Source organism: Doryrhamphus excisus, chromosome 6 (assembly GCF_030265055.1).
Source record: "Doryrhamphus excisus isolate RoL2022-K1 chromosome 6, RoL_Dexc_1.0, whole genome shotgun sequence".
NCBI classification, from domain to species: Eukaryota; Metazoa; Chordata; class Actinopteri; order Syngnathiformes; family Syngnathidae; genus Doryrhamphus; species Doryrhamphus excisus.
The window spans coordinates 17,994,555-18,013,578 of record NC_080471.1 but is presented as its reverse complement, the minus strand read 5'-3'; the positions used below and the strand labels follow the sequence as shown (position 1 = coordinate 18,013,578).

Below are 19,024 nucleotides of genomic sequence, written 5' to 3'. Positions count from 1 at the left end.
GAAACAGGTGTGGGGGACAGGAAACGCAGGAAAACGGAAATAAGGCAAGACAGGAAGTGAATACAAAAATAAGAGCATCCAAGGAGAAACTTAACTAAAAAGGGAAAATAAACACACTGTCAGGCAGGAACCAACACAGGGCGTCGTCTTGGTCTCGTCGTGTCAAAATGTGAATTACACAATAGATAATATTGTTTAAATGACAATTCTTTCAAATGCAGCAAATGCATTGGTCGATTAACAACTGTTTTTAATTTTACCATTCAACTCCTTGTCAGAGACCAGCAAATTGTGCAAAAAAACTGAAATATTGAACATTTGAACAGCACTCAAAGGTTTAGAGATCAATTTAAATTAAGTTGACCGCTTGTGCAGTTTTGGTTCATCCTGAAATTTCACACAAAACCCGAATATCCTTAAAAATGTTTTTGTATTTTGCCAACTAATTAGGGTCTCGAATTGTGTACATTGCTGTTCAATAAATATTTAAAAAGTAATTAAAAAGAAGTACAATGAGATTTGGGGATACTTTACGTGCTATATGCTGTACATGTACGTAGTATGTGTCCTTTGTTGTATTGCAACAATACTTTTGGTCGGAACTCAGGTCCCATGGTATTATCCCGTCGGACATTTTAAGTGTAGCACACTATCAGCCAGCTATGTCGGTGCTGAAGTATGTCTGTTCAGTATTAGAGTAGTCTCTATTTTGTGTCAGATGGCTCGTTTATTCAGATCCAGTGCCTACGATGTGTTAATTTTGGGGCAATGTGTTGAAGAAAAGTGAGGATTTAGTCGCGGTATTCATCATTTTTTTAAGGTAAAGTAAGTTTCTCCCCTTGCTTCAAGCTTCTCTTCTTCAGTGTTACCGCTAGCTAACGTGACGCTGGTTAGCTGAGTTGACATGATTAATTATTGCAAAATTCAGCGACTCTATAAGGTCAATGCGGTCTTCTTATATAGAATGCAAAACAAGAGAAAGCGGTAAATAAATGTGTTTGATCGAAGGAAGACATACATTTAAAACGACGTGTGGTCCATTGAAAGTAATAATGCATTCATCATATTGCACAGATGACAATCGGTGTATATTTTGTAATGACATTCATGTTAATTACTCATCACACTCATTTTCAGGATATACTATTACAGATTCACTACTAATGCATTTTCTTTGCTTTCTCAGTTACACTTCCGAGCCATGGCGTCACTGTCGGAGGAGGTGCTGCTGGTGTTAAAAAAGGTTCGCCAGAAGAAACAGGATGGCACACTTTATCTGATGGCTGAACGCATAGCCTGGGGCCCAGAGGGCAAGGACCGCTTCACTGTCAGCCACCTTTACGCAGATATACGTTGTAAGGGACCTCTTGTACATAACATAACAATACAAAGACGGTGTTTGCTCAATTTAAAAGAGTCACTTGTGTTCTGTTCTAGGTCAGAAGATCAGCCCAGATGGCAAAGCTAAAGTTCAGCTCCAGTTAGTCCTTCACTCAGGCGAGAGTACCACATTCCACTTTTCAAACGAGAGCACCGCGTTGAAAGACCGGGAGGCTGCCAAAGAACTGCTACAGCAGCTTCTGCCCAAATTTAAGAAGAAAGCTAACAAGGAACTAGAGGAAAAAAACAGGTAACCTTCTCGACATCAAACCATAATACTGCCATTATAAATACATTTTGCCATTGTAGAAAGCCGTTATAAGTAAAATATCATTGATTGTTCACCTGTAGGATGCTTCAAGAAGATCCGGTGCTTTTTCAGTTATATAAAGATTTAGTGGTAAGCCAAGTGATCAGTGCTGAGGAATTCTGGGCTAACCGATTAGGAGGCCTAAACAACACAGACCCTGCAGTATGTAACAATAAACAGGAAGTCGGCATTTCTGGAGCGTTTTTGGTGAGTTGAGCGTATGTTTTTACATTATAATACCACCCTGTACTTTATGTAGATACATTTGAATCACATAGAATTTTTGTTCTTTACAGGCAGACATCCGGCCTCAGACAGATGGCTGCAACGGTTTGAGATATAATCTGACGGCCGACATTATTGAATCTATCTTCAGAACCTATCCTGCAGGTTCATGTGGCTGCATACTTTCTATAAATGTTCCTTTGTTACATCACAATATGTTTTTTTTATTAACTAGCCTTGTTGTTGCAGTGAAACAGAAGTATTGTGAAAATGTGCCTCATAACTTGACGGAGAAGGAGTTCTGGACTCGCTTCTTCCAGTCGCAGTATTTTCACCGAGATCGCATCAATACTGGAACGCAGGACATCTTCACCGAGTGTGCCAAGCAGGACGAAAAGGGTAGAAACTTTTATGTCATTTACATCTGGAGTGTCAAACTCAATTTACCTGGGGGATGCTAGAGGTAGCGTCTCTGTGAGGCTGGGACACATCGAGTATCAGGGTACCTCACCGTCCGATATGATTCGGGATACATGGCCTATAACGATAATATAGGGTGAAACAAAGAAATTATTTCATAGTTTGTATTTTGCTGCTTTCAGCTGGGATATGGATATCTTTTTAAGACTGTTGTCACTTGTGTAGGGTTAAAGTCAATGGTGGTGCAAGGAGTTAAGAATCCCCTGGTAGACCTGCAGTCGCTAGAAGACAAATCCTTGGATGAGGTGAGACTTTCTCTGAGCAGTAGTACACAACTAGACACATGGATTAAACACGCAAGAAGGCTATTCCGACACCAAAGTTTTGGGCAACTGTAGAAGCCTTTTTTTCCCCCCAGAAATGTTAGTCTGGAGTTATTAGGAATTAATTTAGTATTTTCTTTGTTGTAGGGTTATGGTGTGAGCACACCACCGCCCTCCACTTCTAATTGTAACAGATCGGTGAAAGAGAGCAGCAACTATGCCATCATAAAGCGCTTCAACCATCACAGTGCCATGGTGCTGGCGGCAGGCTCACGAAAAGGGTACCCAACCGAAAGTGATTGACGAAGATATAAATCGATGTCAAACAATGTGCTTAATTCAGTTTTTTTTTTTTTAAAGGGAGGCTGACCAAGGTAGTGAGACGAGCAGCACTGATGGAAACTCACGGGATTCCGACCTCTTTCAGCCTCCCATCAAGAAGGTAAAAATGCTCTGTTGTTCGAGATGGCGCGGTAAGCAATACGGCACATATTCACTTTCTCTCTTTCTGCAATTTTTGTAGGTGAAATTACAAGAAGCCATAGAGTATGAAGATTTGCAAAGGGAAGACGGACCAAAAACGGTTGCATTAAACCTAAAAAAGTCAGACAGGTACTGTGTTAACATATTTTTAATTGTGAACGCAACTGTTTGGGTTATTCAACTATCCATCATTTCTTCTCTAAATGAACTCTATCTCTAGGTATGCTCATGGTCCTGTGCCTCTCCAGTCCCAAAAGTACGCAACGAGCCAAGACATCATAAACTCTGTCAACCACATCCGACATGAGATGGCTAATTACACACCCAATCTCACTCAGGTTTGCTTGAGGACATTGTATTTGTATTTGCACCTGTTGTTTAGTTTTCAGTTATTGCGGATGGGAGAGTTTCAAGAGCAGTTCTAATCTAATTTCACTTTTACTGTGACTTTGGGGCAACGACAAATGAATGATTTTCATTGAGTTTTTTTGCCTCAATTACACTGTGCAGGTGTTGACCAGTGCAGCAGCAACTACAGCCATTGCAGCGCTTTCTCCGGGTGGAGTGCTAATGCAGACAGGAGCGCAGCAAGCCATTAATCGTACGTCTCGAAAACCCACTGTTAGGCCTGTCACGATAATATATAATATTGGTAATCCATTAACCGTACAATAAGCGGGGAGAGGCATGCTTCGTAGGGGTGCTCACACTTTTTCAGCCTGAGAGCTACTTTTAAAATGATCGAGTCTCAAAGATCTACCTCATATTACAAATATAGAAAATATATATATATATGTATGTTGTACATGTAACCTGTGTATTCCACACACAATGTTGCTAAAAGCGAACCAAGGAAGTGTATACACAAATGAACTGACGTCTGCTGTGACACACCGTAAACATCATATATTCACTGTAATAGTATTTTCGGGTTATTTCTGTTTTTTTTTTCTTTTTTTGGGTGTGTGGGGGCAGTATTCACACAGTCAGAAATATTGTGATTGATACAGTATGCCGCTTTTATTTGTTTAATATGTAACGCTTTACTTTATTTGAAAGCTCTTGACATTCCAATAACGATATTAAATACGCTTGAGAAATTAAAATTTGCGTTTAATATGGATTACTCGCATTATGCCATATATTATACTTTAATGAAAGAATGGTCTAAAAATAATGTTGACCATAATATTTTGTATCGAGAATAATTTGTAGGATAAATATACCCAGCAGAATTTGTTATCGTGACAGGCCTACCCACTTTAGTATATGTTTACTCCTATTCCAATGTTTTGGATCTTTCCCAAATTGCTCTCAATTGTGTACCTTTTTCATTTATGTTGTTCCCAGAGATGGTACCGTCTGATGTTCAAGGGGAGTTAAAACATCTTTACTCAGCTGCTGGAGAATTGTTAAGACATTTCTGGTCCTGTTTTCCCGTGAACTCACCATTTTTGGAGGATAAGGTGACTCATATTTTTAGTAACTTTACTGTAAGCAGCAGTCAATTGTTTGTGTGGACATTTAACTCTTTAGCAAGCAAACTTTTGAGTTTCAATACTGAATGTCTAATTTGTTTTGTACAGCTAATTAAAATGAAGTCCAACCTCGAGAGATTTCAGACCACCAAGCTTTGTCCTTTTCAAGAGAAGATTCAGCGTCAGTACTTGAATAAAAATGTAAGTAATGATTTAAACAGAATCTGCTTGGTGTATTTCCACACTGGAAAACACTACAGCCACTACACTACAGGGATAGTCATTTTTGTTTAGCTTTTACATCACATAACAGCCAAGATTGACCACCTTACCTCTTGTTTTGCTAACATCCCTACAGCTCACCGCACACTTGGAACAGATGTTGCAGGCAGCGTACAGCAAGTTCCATGTCTGGCAAACACGTCGCATGATGAGAAAAACCTGAGGCCTCCTGGTTTATCAAGGAGAGGACAATGAAGAAAGTGGATAACGTGTCCTATAGAGGTCATCCCCGCGTGCTGAGACCGCTGATCACAGCCAGATGGGTTCACAGGAGCTCATGATGAGGACATTGATGAATGCTGCTGCGTTTAGGAGAGACATGTGACATTTTAGTCACAAAAAACATGTTTCTTACTCATGTTCTTTCAACATAGGAGAGATCGGTTTCAATAATGGGACTTTTCATAAAGGTACAACATGACCACATTTCTCATGAAAATCATGACGGCTCTCAGGATGACAAGCAAAGGACTGCCAATGTGTTTTATCAGTGCAGAGAACTCAAGACATACAGGGAGCCCCTCTGGGCATGGGACAATATGTGGAAAAGTGTTCCCCAGTTAGTGGATTTAGCAATATTCTAAAGACATGGCACTGGAGTGTATTGGTATGTGTGTAAGTGTGAGGCACAATTCACACTGTCACAGTTTTGGTTCTATCTGCACTGTACACACAAATGTTTCTCAATTAAAGAGGTAAAACGTGTATTGTTTCAAGCTGCTGCCTGGCGAAAGTGCATGCATGCAGGTTTGAATTCATGCATTCGTTTGAGGGAGGATTGCGGTACTTAATAAACATGATCTCCAATAGGTTGGTCTTGACATCCCTGCCTATGAAAAGTGATTCTCAAACAGTGGGGCGGGTTCCCCATGGGGTGCACAGTGTAATGAGGTAATTATTTGATTAGCACTGTACATATATCACACAATACAACAGGTAAAATGTCTGCAAATATAAAAATGACAGTGTGGCTGTGAAAAACATAAGTCATAGAACCATAGTATTATTTACAGAACTATTGAGGGAGCAAATATATTGAGATATTTACAAATGTACGTGTTTAGAGTTCCACATTATTAGTACCAGTGATGATGTGCGTTAATGTACATGTTAATGTATAGGTGGGGGAGTAATAGCGTCACGGTTAGTAAATATGCCGGAATTAGATACAATGGCTAAATTTCATCTATGTAGAATACTGGTGCCAAAAACTCGTACAGCGGATTTACGAGTTTTTATCAGTTTCTCAATATGTTCTCCAAGATTTCTGTCCAACAGGGGGTGCATGACCGAAAAATGATTGCTAACTACTGCTTTAAGAGCATAACATTCTGCTCAGTTAGCACTCTTTCAGGAAGTGTGTGCCTGCTGAGGTTTGCTGACCTGCTCAGCTGCAGCTCCCACGGTAAGTCGTTTTTTTCGGGAAAAAAAGTAACAAATCAACAAGGCGAGTCGGCAAATTAGTGAACGTTTGTAAGATTTAATGATGTGTGTGTGTGTGTGTGTGTGTGTGCCGTCACAGGTCATTCTTTCTGTTTGTTTTGATGGATGAATGAACGAAAACACCTAGCATACTTGCTAACGTCTTATCACGAAAGCTACTATTGGCAAAGTGAAACAATATGCACCATTCTACATACACAAGTTGGGCTGAAGACGGTTGTTAGCTAGAAGTATTTAGCTGTTGTTTAGTTTAAACAATTTTTTTTTATCATCAGTCAGCAGACCTGTCCCGTGACCGACGCGCCCCTTTTATGAAAGCGGCAGGAATCTTTCAAGTTAATTTTGGTCCAACAAATAACCGACTGCAATTGGTCATTGAGGAAACCACGAGTTTGTCACATTGTTATCATTATTATTATTAATAATAATAATGCAGAACTAAACAGGGTAGCTGTAACGGTACAGGTCAATGGTGTGATGTCACTGCTAGCAAACAGATTGGACGTACTTCCTGGTACTGGCCACTCTGTCACGTGACACTCTTACTACACTTTGATACACTCCTTTGACATATTAGTGACACTTACTAATACAGACTCACTCGTATCTTTTTGATTGTATTTTTCCTGATGCTATACTACTAGTTCATTGAATTGTTGTATCTCACCTCCAAACTGGCGTAGGTGCTTTTTCCTACTAACTTCAGCCATGTTGTTGTTCCACACATCCACATATCCATATCAGTTTGGCAATGCCTGTGGGTTTGTATGGGGGGAAAAAACATGGTTATGTCTTTTTTTTAAATAAAATCCAAACACAATAATCAGCTGCTACATCAGATGTAAATTTGTGATGCAAAAAGTTCCCCAATTTACAGGATTGTCCATAGGTATGAATGAGAGTGTTGTTTGTCTATATGTGCCCTGTGATTGGCTGGCGACCAGTCCAGGGTGTACCCCGCCTCTCGCCCGAAGACAGCTGGGATAGGCTCCAGCATCCCCCGCGACCCTTGTGAGGAAAAAGCGGTAGAAAATGAATGAATGAATGAATTCATTAAAACAACTGCAGTTCCATGGTTGACTATGACGTATTATTTACACATAGAGTCAGCCATGGATGCAGAGTCCGACATGACAGTGAAAAAAAGTTATCTCACGTTATGTGTGGAAGTGGTACATTTTGGCTAGTATGGATTTTTTTGACGTGCAGTGTAGTGTATAAATGGTGACTTGCTCGCTTTATCCTGTGAGCCGAGTTTTGGTCAGTTTTTGGTATTTAAGGAAGTAGTTCCAGCCAGTTGGTGGGGTCGATAAAGCAAAGCATTTTGCTTCTCAAAACAATATGCGTCCAAAAGAGTACATTTGCGTCCCAAAATTCATTCATTCATTCATTCATTCATTTTATACTGCTTGTTTGTCTATATGTGCCCTGTGATTGGCTGGCGATCAGTCCAGGGTGTACCCCGCCTCTCACCCAAAGACAGCTGGGATAGGCTGGCATTGAATCCGTGTCTTCACTCACAATTCAGCTGTTCAGCTCAGATAACCATAGTCATGTCTGGCCAATTTGAGAGCGTAAGAACCCTACTGAGAGTCAGATGATGCTGTAAGAAAGCTTGTATGTGACCAAGCCTAACCATGACAATGAAATCCTCTCTTGTCGTTCTCAATGTAATCCAGGTGCGGATAGTTTGAAGGGACGATGCAGACAGCAGTTGTGCCAGAGATCCACAGTCATGTCTTGGCAGAGTTTGACTGCCTCGACCCGCTTCTCTCCACTCTACGCTTAGACTCTGGCAGGCTCAAGGTAGATATTATCACCATCATGTGTCTTGACTTGTTCTTTTTATATATTTTGGTTATTAACTGTTATGGTTTAGTGCACATGCTTGGCGGTATCTAGGAAGTGGCTGGCATTAGGAACATCGGCCGGAGGATTGCATCTCATTCAGAGAGAAGGCTGGAAACAAAGACTAATACTTACTCATAAGGTAAATTGAATGAGCTAGATTGTTACTACTAAATAAGAATGCTTCTGAAATTCATTACCTGTGCTACGTTTTAGGAAGGTTCTATTATCCGGGTGTCGTGTTGTCCACACGATGAAGACTTTATCGCTGTTGCAACGAGGTAAAAGTTGTACATTACATGAAAAGCGTTGTACCATTTGTCATGTCTTTTGGTTATGACTCACACTGGTGACTCTGTGTGGTCCAGTCAGGGTCTGGTGGTGGTGTGGGAGCTGCAGCTGGAGCGCCGTGGTCGTCCAGAGAGAGTGAGTGTGTCCGGGGAGCACAGGGGCCAGGCCATCACCGCACTTTGTTGGGACACCAACGCGCTCAGGGTTTTTGTGGGAGACTCAGCAGGCAAAGTCTCTTACCTTCGTGCAGGATCCTCTAAGCTGGGAAAGGTATTCAACACAGTATCTTGTTTTGCTATTAATACACTCATTGTTAATTATTATTATTATTATTATGATTGCATGTGTAAATATTATTTTATTGTACAGGGTTCAGGATTTGTTATCTTTCCTGTTCAAACCGTCACCACAGTCGATTCCAAAGTAGTTCAGCTTGGCTTCCAGGAGGGTCGACTGCTGGTGTCTTCTCTGAGTCGCTGTTACCTCTGTGATACAGAGAGGTGAGTTCAGGCCAGGCAGCGCTCCGGTGGTTGTAAGAAAATGGCTGGCCGATTTTAAAAAGGCCTATATTATAGTATTTAAAAAAAAAAATTCAATATGTCTTGTCCAAAGTAATAGATGCCGTATATCATATGCAACAACGTAACATTTGCTGTTCAAATGTGACTGAAATGTTAGCAATGCTGACACAAACAATAGCATAGCCATGTGAGTTATAGTGCTAACATTACAGTCATATTTGAACAGCGACGCCATGCTGGGTTGGCCTATTTGCTGAAGAAAAATAAAACTTACAGCTCCAGCGTGTGTAGCTGACTGTTAGTTGGCAGAGCTCCAGGCTTTATTCTAAGATGGTAGTGGTTTTATTTCATTTGAACATGCATCAGATTACAATTGAATGCATCACATAATCAGATCACAGTTCCACATGTCCAAAAGGAGTAGGAAGAAGCAAAGCTTATTAAATCCTACCCCTACATCTGGTACTTTTACAATCAGTAACTGTTACATTTGTTTACTTCCTGCTTTCCTAATATAGTTTAAGTTTTTTTTTCTTTAAATTTATTTATTTGGAATTTATGTTTTTAATTTGTTTTATTTTTGTTTTTATGTGTAGCAAAGCCTCTTTCATGCATTCATGAAAATTCAAAAGCGACTGTTTGAGTGCTTCTCTCAAAACAAGTAAGGAAGATGATCAATTTTTTCCCATATCTATGTTCACAAACAGGTTGTAGGGTGTAATCTGCCAGTGGGCTAAAACCAGTGTCTGCACGGTCAGAGTCGAGAGCGCTCGGCATCAAGATGCTGTCAAGAGCTGTCAAGATGTCCAGTGCGACTCTTAAGGTGTTAGGAAGTGAGGTTTACCAACTGACTTCTATACAGCCGCACTGGCTGACACCTGTTACATTCATTCATTCATTCATTTTCTACCGCTTTTTCCTCACGAGGGTCGCGGGGGTGCTGGAGCCTATCCCAGCTGTCTTTGGGCGAGAGGCGGGATACACCCTGGACTGGTCGCCAGCCAATCACAGGGCACATATAGACAAACAACCATTCACACTCACATTCATACCTATGGACAATTTGGAGTGGCCAATTAACCTAGCATGTTTTTGGAATGTGGGAGGAAACCGGAGTACCCGGAGAAAACCCACGCATGCACGAGCTGTACAACATTGTCTGCCTTTACTAAGATAATTGTTCTGTGCTCAGGGAGAAGTTTTGGCGTGTTGGCAACAAGGAGCGTGATGGAGAATACGGAGCTTGTTTTTTCCCCCAAAACAAGGGGTTGTTGGTGGGCCAGCCCCCTCTGCTGTACTGCGCCCGGCCAGGGTCTCGAATATGGGAAGCCAGTTTTAATGGCGAGGTTCTGAGCACCCATCAGTTCAAACAGGTGCTGGCCTGCCCCCCTTTACCTCTCATCACATTCAGGTACTCACTTACTGGTTATTTTATTGCTTCTTTTTAAGGGGAATCATCCTAAATACCTTATGTACCCTGTGTTACTTGCAGAAATGAGCCACAATACAATCCAGGACAAAAGAGCCCCCAGTCAATCGCCTTCCCTAAACTACTATATTTTGGGTAAGGTTACTTTCAATTGCACATTTAAACAGAGTGTTTCAGTTTCTAAGTGATTCATAACATAACATTACCTGTATCACTTACCCATCTGTGGCTGTATTCCTACAGAGACCAAAACTTGCTGAGCTGGACTGATTCAGCCATTTATATCTTCACACCTCATAACGGTCAGGTTCTTCTATGGACAGAAGTCAAAGGTGATTGACATTGTTACCCACAAAGACCAAACCTGATGATTTACAGTCTGAATCCTGTTTCCTGATGGGTGATGTAGATGTGCTCGATGTCGCTGTGTACCGCAATGAGCTCTTCTGCCTCCATGGTAGCGGCCGTCTGTCCCACCTGTCCCTGTTGTCTGTGGAACGATGTGTTGAGCGGCTTCTCCGTCGGGAATCCTGGACTCTCGCAGCTTGTGTCTGCTGTATGTTCCAGCACACCATCAGCATCAGTCGGGTATGGTTCCTGTTATTAAAGATGTCAGATGTCTTACCTGAACCCTAACACTCTCTTTTGTTCAATTCAGGCCAGAAAGTCAGTTCCCGTCGACCGCCTGGAACACCTTCGCTCTCAACTCAGTTCCAGCACGCATCACGAGTTGATTGGTCAACTTGAAGATGTGATCGCTAAGCTTGAACCCCTGGACTCGACCTCCAGCAGCCGAAGAAGCAGCATCTCTTCACACGTAAGCCAAAATATTTGAACAAGCGTATTTTACAAAATTTTACACAACGCATTTGAACTTGTTGCAATTAAAACTGTGAGCTGTTTTCTTCAAACACAGTCCTGACACTAACCTAATTTTCATTTTTTCAAATGACAGGAGAGCTTCAATGTCCTGGACTGTGGTATCTACCGAGTGATCAGTCGCAGAGGGAGCCAGTCAGATGAAGAAACGAGCTCCCTCATTAATCAGTCCATGTCTGAAGAGGAGCGACTCAAGGAATTCAGCTTTGCACAAGAAGATGATCAAGTGGACCATGGTATGTGGTAGACATGGAAATATGCTTCTTCTCAATTCTTATTTCTGCACTTATTATATAAATACCAATTGAGTGGTTTCTATACATTTAAGAAAAGTAATTAACCTTTGACAGCTGAAAATGATAAATGTAATAAGTAAAAGATCTAATAAATATTCCCCTATACCGCCATGTTAATATCCAATCTCTTGTCTGTGTCATTATATCCTACACACACACACATATCACCACCTGTGTTCACTTTTATTTCCATTGCACAATTATTTCTCATCATCATCTTCCTCTCTGTTGCCAATACCGCAGCTACTTGCATGTTGTTTCCCTCTTCCATCATGTACTACCAGCGTTCCATCCATTTTTGTGTTTCTTCTCTGGCGTCCCCCTCCCTCTTTCCATCCAGAGCCACAGAGCAACGAACGTATGGAAGCTGAGCGATCTGAGCAAGGCCTGCAATTCCATCTGCCCCTGTCATTCCGCCCCAAACCCCCTCGCATTGCACTGCAGGCCGTGAAAGACAGGTGAACCCACCCACTCCGGCAGCTGTATTGTGTCCTCTTAAATGTGGATGCAGATGTGATTATTTTTGGTCTTTTACTCAAAACAATGAACCGAAACGATAAGGTTGGATGAAGCCTTTTCAAGTTCCCCTTTCTAGTGAAGACCCACACACAAGTTTTGTTTTCTGCATCATTCATCTGTTTGTACAGTACATTGGCACCTTTCATTTCCCAGCACCACATCCATTTGCCACGACTCCAGCTTGTTTGTGGCGAAAGCTCATCAAAGTTTTTATTTTTTTATTTGGTTCTCAGTGTTTCTAGTTTTGTTAAGAAGACCACTGAGAAGATCAATACGCTCCAGATGAACTCCGAGCTCTGGCAGCGACCCGACTTGAGAGAGAGTGCACAGGCTGACATGTGTGCCACCTCTGCTCCTTTCTCAGAGGAAGCAGATATTGAGTGAGTACACAGACGATTCTACTACAAACTCGTATGATTTTTGGCGCTGCGATTGAACCAGTGACAATCAACTTGTCATCACAGGGTTTATGTAGAAATGTCCAATACAGAGTGCGACTTAGTGGAGCTTCAGTCGGCCACAGAGCAAGCAATGTAAGTACATAGAATCGTACTGTTAACTCACTGGAAAATTCCCAATATGTATTATATGTGTTGTTGTTCTATATTATTATTATTATATTGTCAAAAGGGTTTTGAACCTAACTTTAACATTAGTGCACTTAATTTTGTTACATTTACTTCCTGTTTGAAATGCCTCTGAGGCAGCAAACCACCGTGGTTGGGTATGAAGGTCTCCCTCTATTGCTTGCTACTATGTCATATTGCAGGGGTCTCAAACACGCGGCCCGGACACTAGTTTGAGGCACCCGCCTTGATATGAAAGTTTAATGCGGCCTGCGCAAGTTTGATATGGATGCTGTATGGTATCATGTACCCAGAAAAAATTATTACGTTTGATTAATGTTCATGTTAAAGGTTAAATAACTGTTAATAGTTATCCTCCCTATCCGTGTGGAAGTGGTAAGTTTTTGGCTATTTAAGTTTAAAGGAAATAACTTGAAGGCTACCGTTTAGGTCGCTAGCTCTCTAGTTTGCGAGTTAGCATGTGTCTCAAGACCCTGTAGTTGCGCAATATGTTGTAAATAAAAAGTATAAATGTGACTATAGTCGTGTTTTGTCATGTCTACAGGGCTCTAATAATGCTTTGTTAATTATAATCTGGAAAAAAATAATTTGTCTACCCACCAACTATATGTGGTTTCTTAAGTTTTTATTATTTGCCGTTTTATTATTATTATATTTATTTATTTATTACTGATTGATTGATTTTCTTTATTCTTGATTTGTTTATTTATTTTTCATCTTATTTTGTGTAGAAAAATAAAAAGTAAGATATTTGAGAACAGTGGAATGTTTTATCAGAGCTTTTCTTGTAGAAAATCGGAACCAAAGCAAAGTTTATTCATTTTTCTGTTTTTAATAAATGCGTTTTTTGGTTTTTTTGGGAAAACCTGGCCCCCAAGTAAATTGAGTTTGAGACCCCTGTCGTATAGTGTTTCCATTATATTGTACTCTTATTTAGATTTAATATGACTGATGGTAGTCTGATCAATCAGAAATCTTTGGCATGTACTCTACTTGAAGCTTTGTTTTGCCCATCAGTTCTCAGACCCAAGATCCGTTGGTACTGCTGGATCCAGATTTCCTGGGAGAAACTCTACAAAAGTGGTTGAAGGTGCTAGAGCGAGTCCTCAAGCCCGCTGAACTTCCAGAGTCAGCTGCTGGAGGTCCTGCAGATGTGGACGCAGCAGGGCAAGACACAGAGGAACACAAACCAGAGGAATCCTCAGAAGAAACCGCAGTAAGCTCTCCAGAGGAGAAAACTGAGATTCCAGAGGTGGAGCGTGACAGTCGTCTGACCGTAGATAGCAAGACTGGTCTAGAACCTGTGCGAGTGGTGTCACCCAAAACTTTACCATCTGATCTCCTGGCTCATCTCACCCAGCTAGCCACACTTTACACAGAAGTGAGCTGTTTCAGAAAGCAGGCAAAACAGCAAGCGTTGAGCTGCACAACCTTCCTGCGCCGCTACTTCTTCCTGCTGGACCAGGAGCGAATTAGACGCATGTGTCTGCTCTGTTGCCAGGAGCAGCAGGAGGTGCACGCCTCCTTCATTGAAGCAATGCTAGGTCAGTAACTTCTTGTAGATTTGCCTTTTTCGTTCTGCCTTTTACATTTTCATATTCCGGGGCCAGTCATTTATTCCTTGAAAAGTTGTAATACATTACAAGACCGTAACCTACAATTATTAGATTACCCATGTTTCTTCCGTTTATTGATCCATTTTAATGCCTGATACAACTAAAGGTATATTTGTTTGGACAGACATTATGATAACAAAAATAGATCAGAAAAGTTTAATTTAAGCGCTCGAAACTTCCATGAGGCGGGGTACACCCTGGACTGGTCGCCGGCCAATCACAGGGCACATATAGACAAACAACCATTCACACTCACATTCATACCTATGGACAAATTGGAGTCACCAATTAACCTAGCATGTTTTTGGAATGTGGGAGGAAACCGGAGTACCCGGAGAAAACCCACGCATGCACAGGGAGAACATGCAAACTCCACACAGAGATGGCCGAGGGTGGATCAGACATGTCATGATAGAATTAAAATAGTTCTCCTTTTTATTGTGGAAGTGGTAAGTTTTTGGGGGGCTTTTTCGTACTTCTTCCCCCTTCATTTTAAACTCTTTCTTAAGATTAGAATACAACAAATAAATGAGAGGCTGACTAGTCAGATCAATGGTTAAATCCATAGTAGAGTTTCACTTAATTTCTTTCATAACTATAACATTTTACTGCCACAAAATTTAACTGTTGTGAGCTATTTTTGTTGCCACTGTTATATTTATTCAAACAAAGGTACCTTTTTAGTTGTACCAGGTATTAATATGAACAAGACACTGAAGAAGCATGACTGTATAAAGTATATCAATATATTTGTACTGATCATTGCCCTGTGATTGGCTGGCGACCAGTCCAGGGTGTACCCCGCCTCTCGCCCGGAGACAGCTGGGATAGGCTCCAGCACCCCCCGCGACTCTCGTGAGGAAAAGCGGTAGAAAATGAACGAATGAATGTACTAATCATCTATAAGTTGAATTATGTATTTATAAGTAATTGTCTTGTATCAATATGGTTCCTTGTTGAACCTCTATTGTAAATTACATACATTTTTAAAATTGTACAAATAGAGTAATTCAGTGTGGAATTTCACAACGTAATGTTTCCATAGATGTCACCCAGTCCAGCAAAGTGGCGGAAGTCATTGAGAGAGGCGATTTACAAAAATCACTACGCTATCTGAGAGAACTGCAGCCCTGGAGTGCCCCCTATCTCCTAGCTCACTTACACAGGTCAGAAGATATATCATCACAATGCACAAGTTATGTACAGTAATTTATGTAACCTTGTTGCCATCTAGATTGTATGAAAAGCAAGGGGAGGCGGCCGTACGCTCCTTTTCCCAGTTCTATCCCACTATAACGCCTACAGATGTGATGAGGATGGCTCATAGAAGCCACTTCCTGGCCTACTTGGATAACTTGGTGCTGTCTCAAGCCGAGGAGCACAAGTAAACCCATCTTAACACTTCTCTACATTAATAAATTAAATTGTAGAACATTTTTAAATGAATGATCTCTTTCCTAGGTTATCATTCCTGCAGTCTCTTCTTGACCCAGAATCACTGCGGCAGGAGTGGCTAGAACTGGCACTTACCCATGATGCTCCTCAAAGCTGCGATACGCTAACACCTGATGGACAGCCCAGGTCTGCTCGCACATGCAAATGAGAGGGACACAATATTAGAAACATCTCTCAGTATGATGCAGGGCTGTGCCACACCGCTTCAAATTGCAGCCTAAATGATTTGCTGTATAATGTCTGTTACAGGTGGAACTCCCATTGCTTCCGTTGGGGTTATGGACGCCTCCTGTCCCTCCTGATACGACTTCCTACTGATTTGTCATCCAAGCAGAAGATGGCAGAAACCTGCCGTCGTCATGGGTACTTCATTTATCCTTGTTGTATACAAAGGTTGGCATAATGCATGTAATGTGTGTGTGTGTGTGTGCAGGTACTGGACTGGATATCTCTATCTCTGTTGTGAGATGCAGCGTCGCTCTGAAGCTTTCGCGACTATTTGTCAGCTGGATGACATCAGCCTGCTGGAGGAACCTGAAGGTAGGTTGGATTTTCACCATTTCGTGGGAGAAATTCCCAACATAAGTGATTTCTAGTCATTTTCCGAACACGTCAGTATATTTTACTGACTTCTGCCTCCTTGGAATTCCACAAAATTGAGAGCATTGGCAATATTCAGTATTAGACACAACCCTGCCTATTTACAAAGATGATCATGGAGGAAATAGGAACGTTTATTTACTCAAGACTACCAGGTTTATTAAAGGTAAGGCGTTTTACGAGCCACAAGGCCTTTGTCTATTATATACACATACAGTCGGCCCAAGCAATATCACGATTTCCTCGTTATTTTTCAAAAATTAATTTATAAACGATCGCTCTGTGGTAATTGACTACGGCGTAGACAAAGACTAATTATTCTGGCCACTAGATGTCAGAGATGTTCCATTTTTGAGACATGACGTTAGATTACTGTCACACTGCATGGATTCAGACATGGCATGATAGAATGAAAATAAGTTCTCCTTTTTATTGTGGAAGTGGTAAGTTTTTTTTGGCTTTTTTTGTACTTCTTCCCCCTTCGTTTTAAACTCTTTCTTACAATTAGAATACAACAAAGAAATGAGAGTCTGACTAGTCAGATAATGGTTAAATCCATAGTTGTCTCTTGTGTCTATGCAGTGATCCTGTAGCCTGCACATTAGCAATGTGGTTTAAACAAAGAATACTATGGTGGATTATAGTCTATGGGGCTATAATGGTAAAGTCAAACAAGTCTATGTTGTCACAAAATGTTGAATTTATTAATGTTAAATCCTACTTCACGGAAATTAACTTATCGTGGTTGGTCTGGAAACAATTTACCGCGATAAACAAGGGATGACTGTATAATGTAAATAATAAATGACAAACTGGAGATGTATATCATGACTTACAGTAGCCTACAAAATACTTACAAAATATTTGTGTTAATAAGCATGCTACTTCCTGCTTCATTGGGAATGACAGAGGGTGCCATGATGTATGATTCCATTGATATATGGTCACCTTTATCCAGATTCTCACCAAAATATAATGGACTCTTCCATTGCAACAAAGTTTGTGTGAAAAGGATTACTATGGAAAAGGCCATTAAAATGCAATTATTCAGTAAATGTTCCTCATCATTAATAGTAGTGATGACTTTAAGCTTGGTTCTATATTCATACCCAGGTGTGCCACCTCAGAACTTGGACGAGTGGAGGCTCCTTATCCAGTTGGCTCAGGACAGCAGCTGTGCAGTAGACCAGCTCGCTGGTGTCAATGGAGGCACTTTATCCAACGGTTCTGCTGACTGCAGCAGAAAAGTCAGCCCGGAGAACCTGACCCTGCGCCTGGCCCGCTCAGTCGGACCGGAGAGAGCCATGGCTGTCCTGGAGGAGTGTGGAGTACACCTGGTGCTTTCTCCTCATTCTCAACTGGTGTGTGAGCTGCTCAAGGTTGCTGAGAAGAGGCAGCGGTGAGTCAGGCCTGCCTGGGGAGATCTTGTATCTGGTGTGGATGGGATAGATGTTGACATTTACAGCTGACATAAAAACTTAAAAATTAATCAGATAATCCCAGATACTTACAGTATGTCACTTGTATCTTCTTTTACAGAGCCACCATTCTGACGATGCTTGAGCGCTGTGATCGCTTCTTGTGGTCTCAACATGCTTGACCGCAGCCATGAAGATAATGGCGGCATATTACTTTCAAATAAAGCTGTGCGTTTATTTTAATGAAGGTACTCACCCTTAAAAGTATAAACAGTATTAACTGCTCATATTTTGCACAGTTTTCCTTATCTCTGAATGTACAGTTGGTACAGACTGTATTTGCAAAACAAATGGTCAAAAATGTTTAACCAGGTGTTATTTCAATAAAAATGTATTAATTTACTGCTGGTGCATTGCCGAGGTCATTCATTTTGAACTTCTTACAACCAGTTGTTTGGTCACATACTTTTTTTTTGGTCAATGCCTATGCAGCAATGAAGTTCCTGTAATATTTATATAATGTTTGCAATGAGTACAGAACAATAAAAACGGCCACCAGGTGGCGACAATGAAAAGTAGACATCAAGGCTCCCTATTGAGTTGTAGCTGTACGGCCTGCTATTGACCTTGAATTTCTACATGTATTGATCATACATACTACAAGGAGCTTCTCAGCTTTCAATAATTAGTCGGTACAAGCAGCTAGTAACTTCATTTCCAGTTCATTGTTTGAAAGTCAGAATGTGAGAATTTATTAAACTTTATTTGGGGCTGCACGGCAGTCTAGTGGTTAGCACGCAGACCTCACAGCTTGGAGACCAAGGGCTAGGTTAATTGGTGACTCCAAATTGTCCATAGGTATGAATGTGAGTGTGAATGGTTGTTTGTCTATATGTGCCCTGTGATTGGCTGGCGACCAGTCCAGGGTGTACCCCGCCTCTCGCCCGAAGACAGCTGGGATAGGCTCCAGCACCCCCCGCGACCCTCGTGAGGATAAGCGGTAGAAAATGAATGAATGAATGATTTATTCGGCTAAGGTATTTAAGCACACCGAGCTGTCCAAAAGAGGCAGCAGACAAAAGCAAAAGCAAATCCATGAACTGTACATGTGATGTAACTCACAGCATCATGGTATATGGCTTAAATTGGGCTAAAAACATGTGATTCCTCATAGCTTTTTAAATGGATGATATTGGGATGAATCGATTTAGCCTAATTGAA

General features: G+C 41.1%; 2 protein-coding genes across 4 annotated transcripts; both read left to right on the top strand.

Annotated features, from left to right (window-relative positions):
• The first annotated feature begins 76 nt into the window (after nucleotides 1-76).
• gtf2h1 (general transcription factor IIH, polypeptide 1) lies at nucleotides 77-5,606 on the top strand. 3 transcript variants are annotated; one of them, XM_058075148.1, is made up of 15 exons: nucleotides 77-169; nucleotides 1,187-1,355; nucleotides 1,438-1,630; nucleotides 1,732-1,897; nucleotides 1,987-2,080; nucleotides 2,165-2,314; nucleotides 2,561-2,640; nucleotides 2,806-2,939; nucleotides 3,019-3,100; nucleotides 3,182-3,270; nucleotides 3,362-3,479; nucleotides 3,652-3,742; nucleotides 4,492-4,607; nucleotides 4,728-4,820; nucleotides 4,978-5,606. In XM_058075148.1, the coding sequence occupies exons 2-15, from the start codon at nucleotides 1,202-1,204 to the stop codon at nucleotides 5,062-5,064; spliced, it is 1,647 nt and encodes a 548-aa protein (XP_057931131.1). In that variant the 5' UTR covers nucleotides 77-169; nucleotides 1,187-1,201; the 3' UTR covers nucleotides 5,065-5,606. The 3 variants fall into 3 exon arrangements, with proteins under 3 accessions (XP_057931131.1, XP_057931130.1, XP_057931129.1); XM_058075147.1 differs by lacking the exon at nucleotides 77-169 and adding an exon at nucleotides 609-825; XM_058075146.1 differs by lacking the exon at nucleotides 77-169 and adding an exon at nucleotides 610-820.
• Nucleotides 5,607-6,162: 556 nt separating this feature from the next.
• Nucleotides 6,163-18,186, top strand: hps5 (HPS5 biogenesis of lysosomal organelles complex 2 subunit 2). Its single transcript, XM_058075115.1, has 23 exons — nucleotides 6,163-6,306; nucleotides 8,024-8,150; nucleotides 8,224-8,334; nucleotides 8,409-8,473; nucleotides 8,561-8,753; nucleotides 8,853-8,983; nucleotides 10,197-10,415; nucleotides 10,497-10,568; nucleotides 10,677-10,765; nucleotides 10,843-11,021; nucleotides 11,092-11,250; nucleotides 11,389-11,548; nucleotides 11,949-12,066; nucleotides 12,361-12,507; nucleotides 12,592-12,660; nucleotides 13,732-14,258; nucleotides 15,376-15,496; nucleotides 15,565-15,714; nucleotides 15,792-15,911; nucleotides 16,035-16,148; nucleotides 16,219-16,325; nucleotides 17,499-17,784; nucleotides 17,925-18,186. The coding sequence occupies exons 2-23, from the start codon at nucleotides 8,046-8,048 to the stop codon at nucleotides 17,983-17,985; spliced, it is 3,303 nt and encodes a 1,100-aa protein (XP_057931098.1). The 5' UTR covers nucleotides 6,163-6,306; nucleotides 8,024-8,045; the 3' UTR covers nucleotides 17,986-18,186.
• Nucleotides 18,187-19,024: the final 838 nt, after the last annotated feature.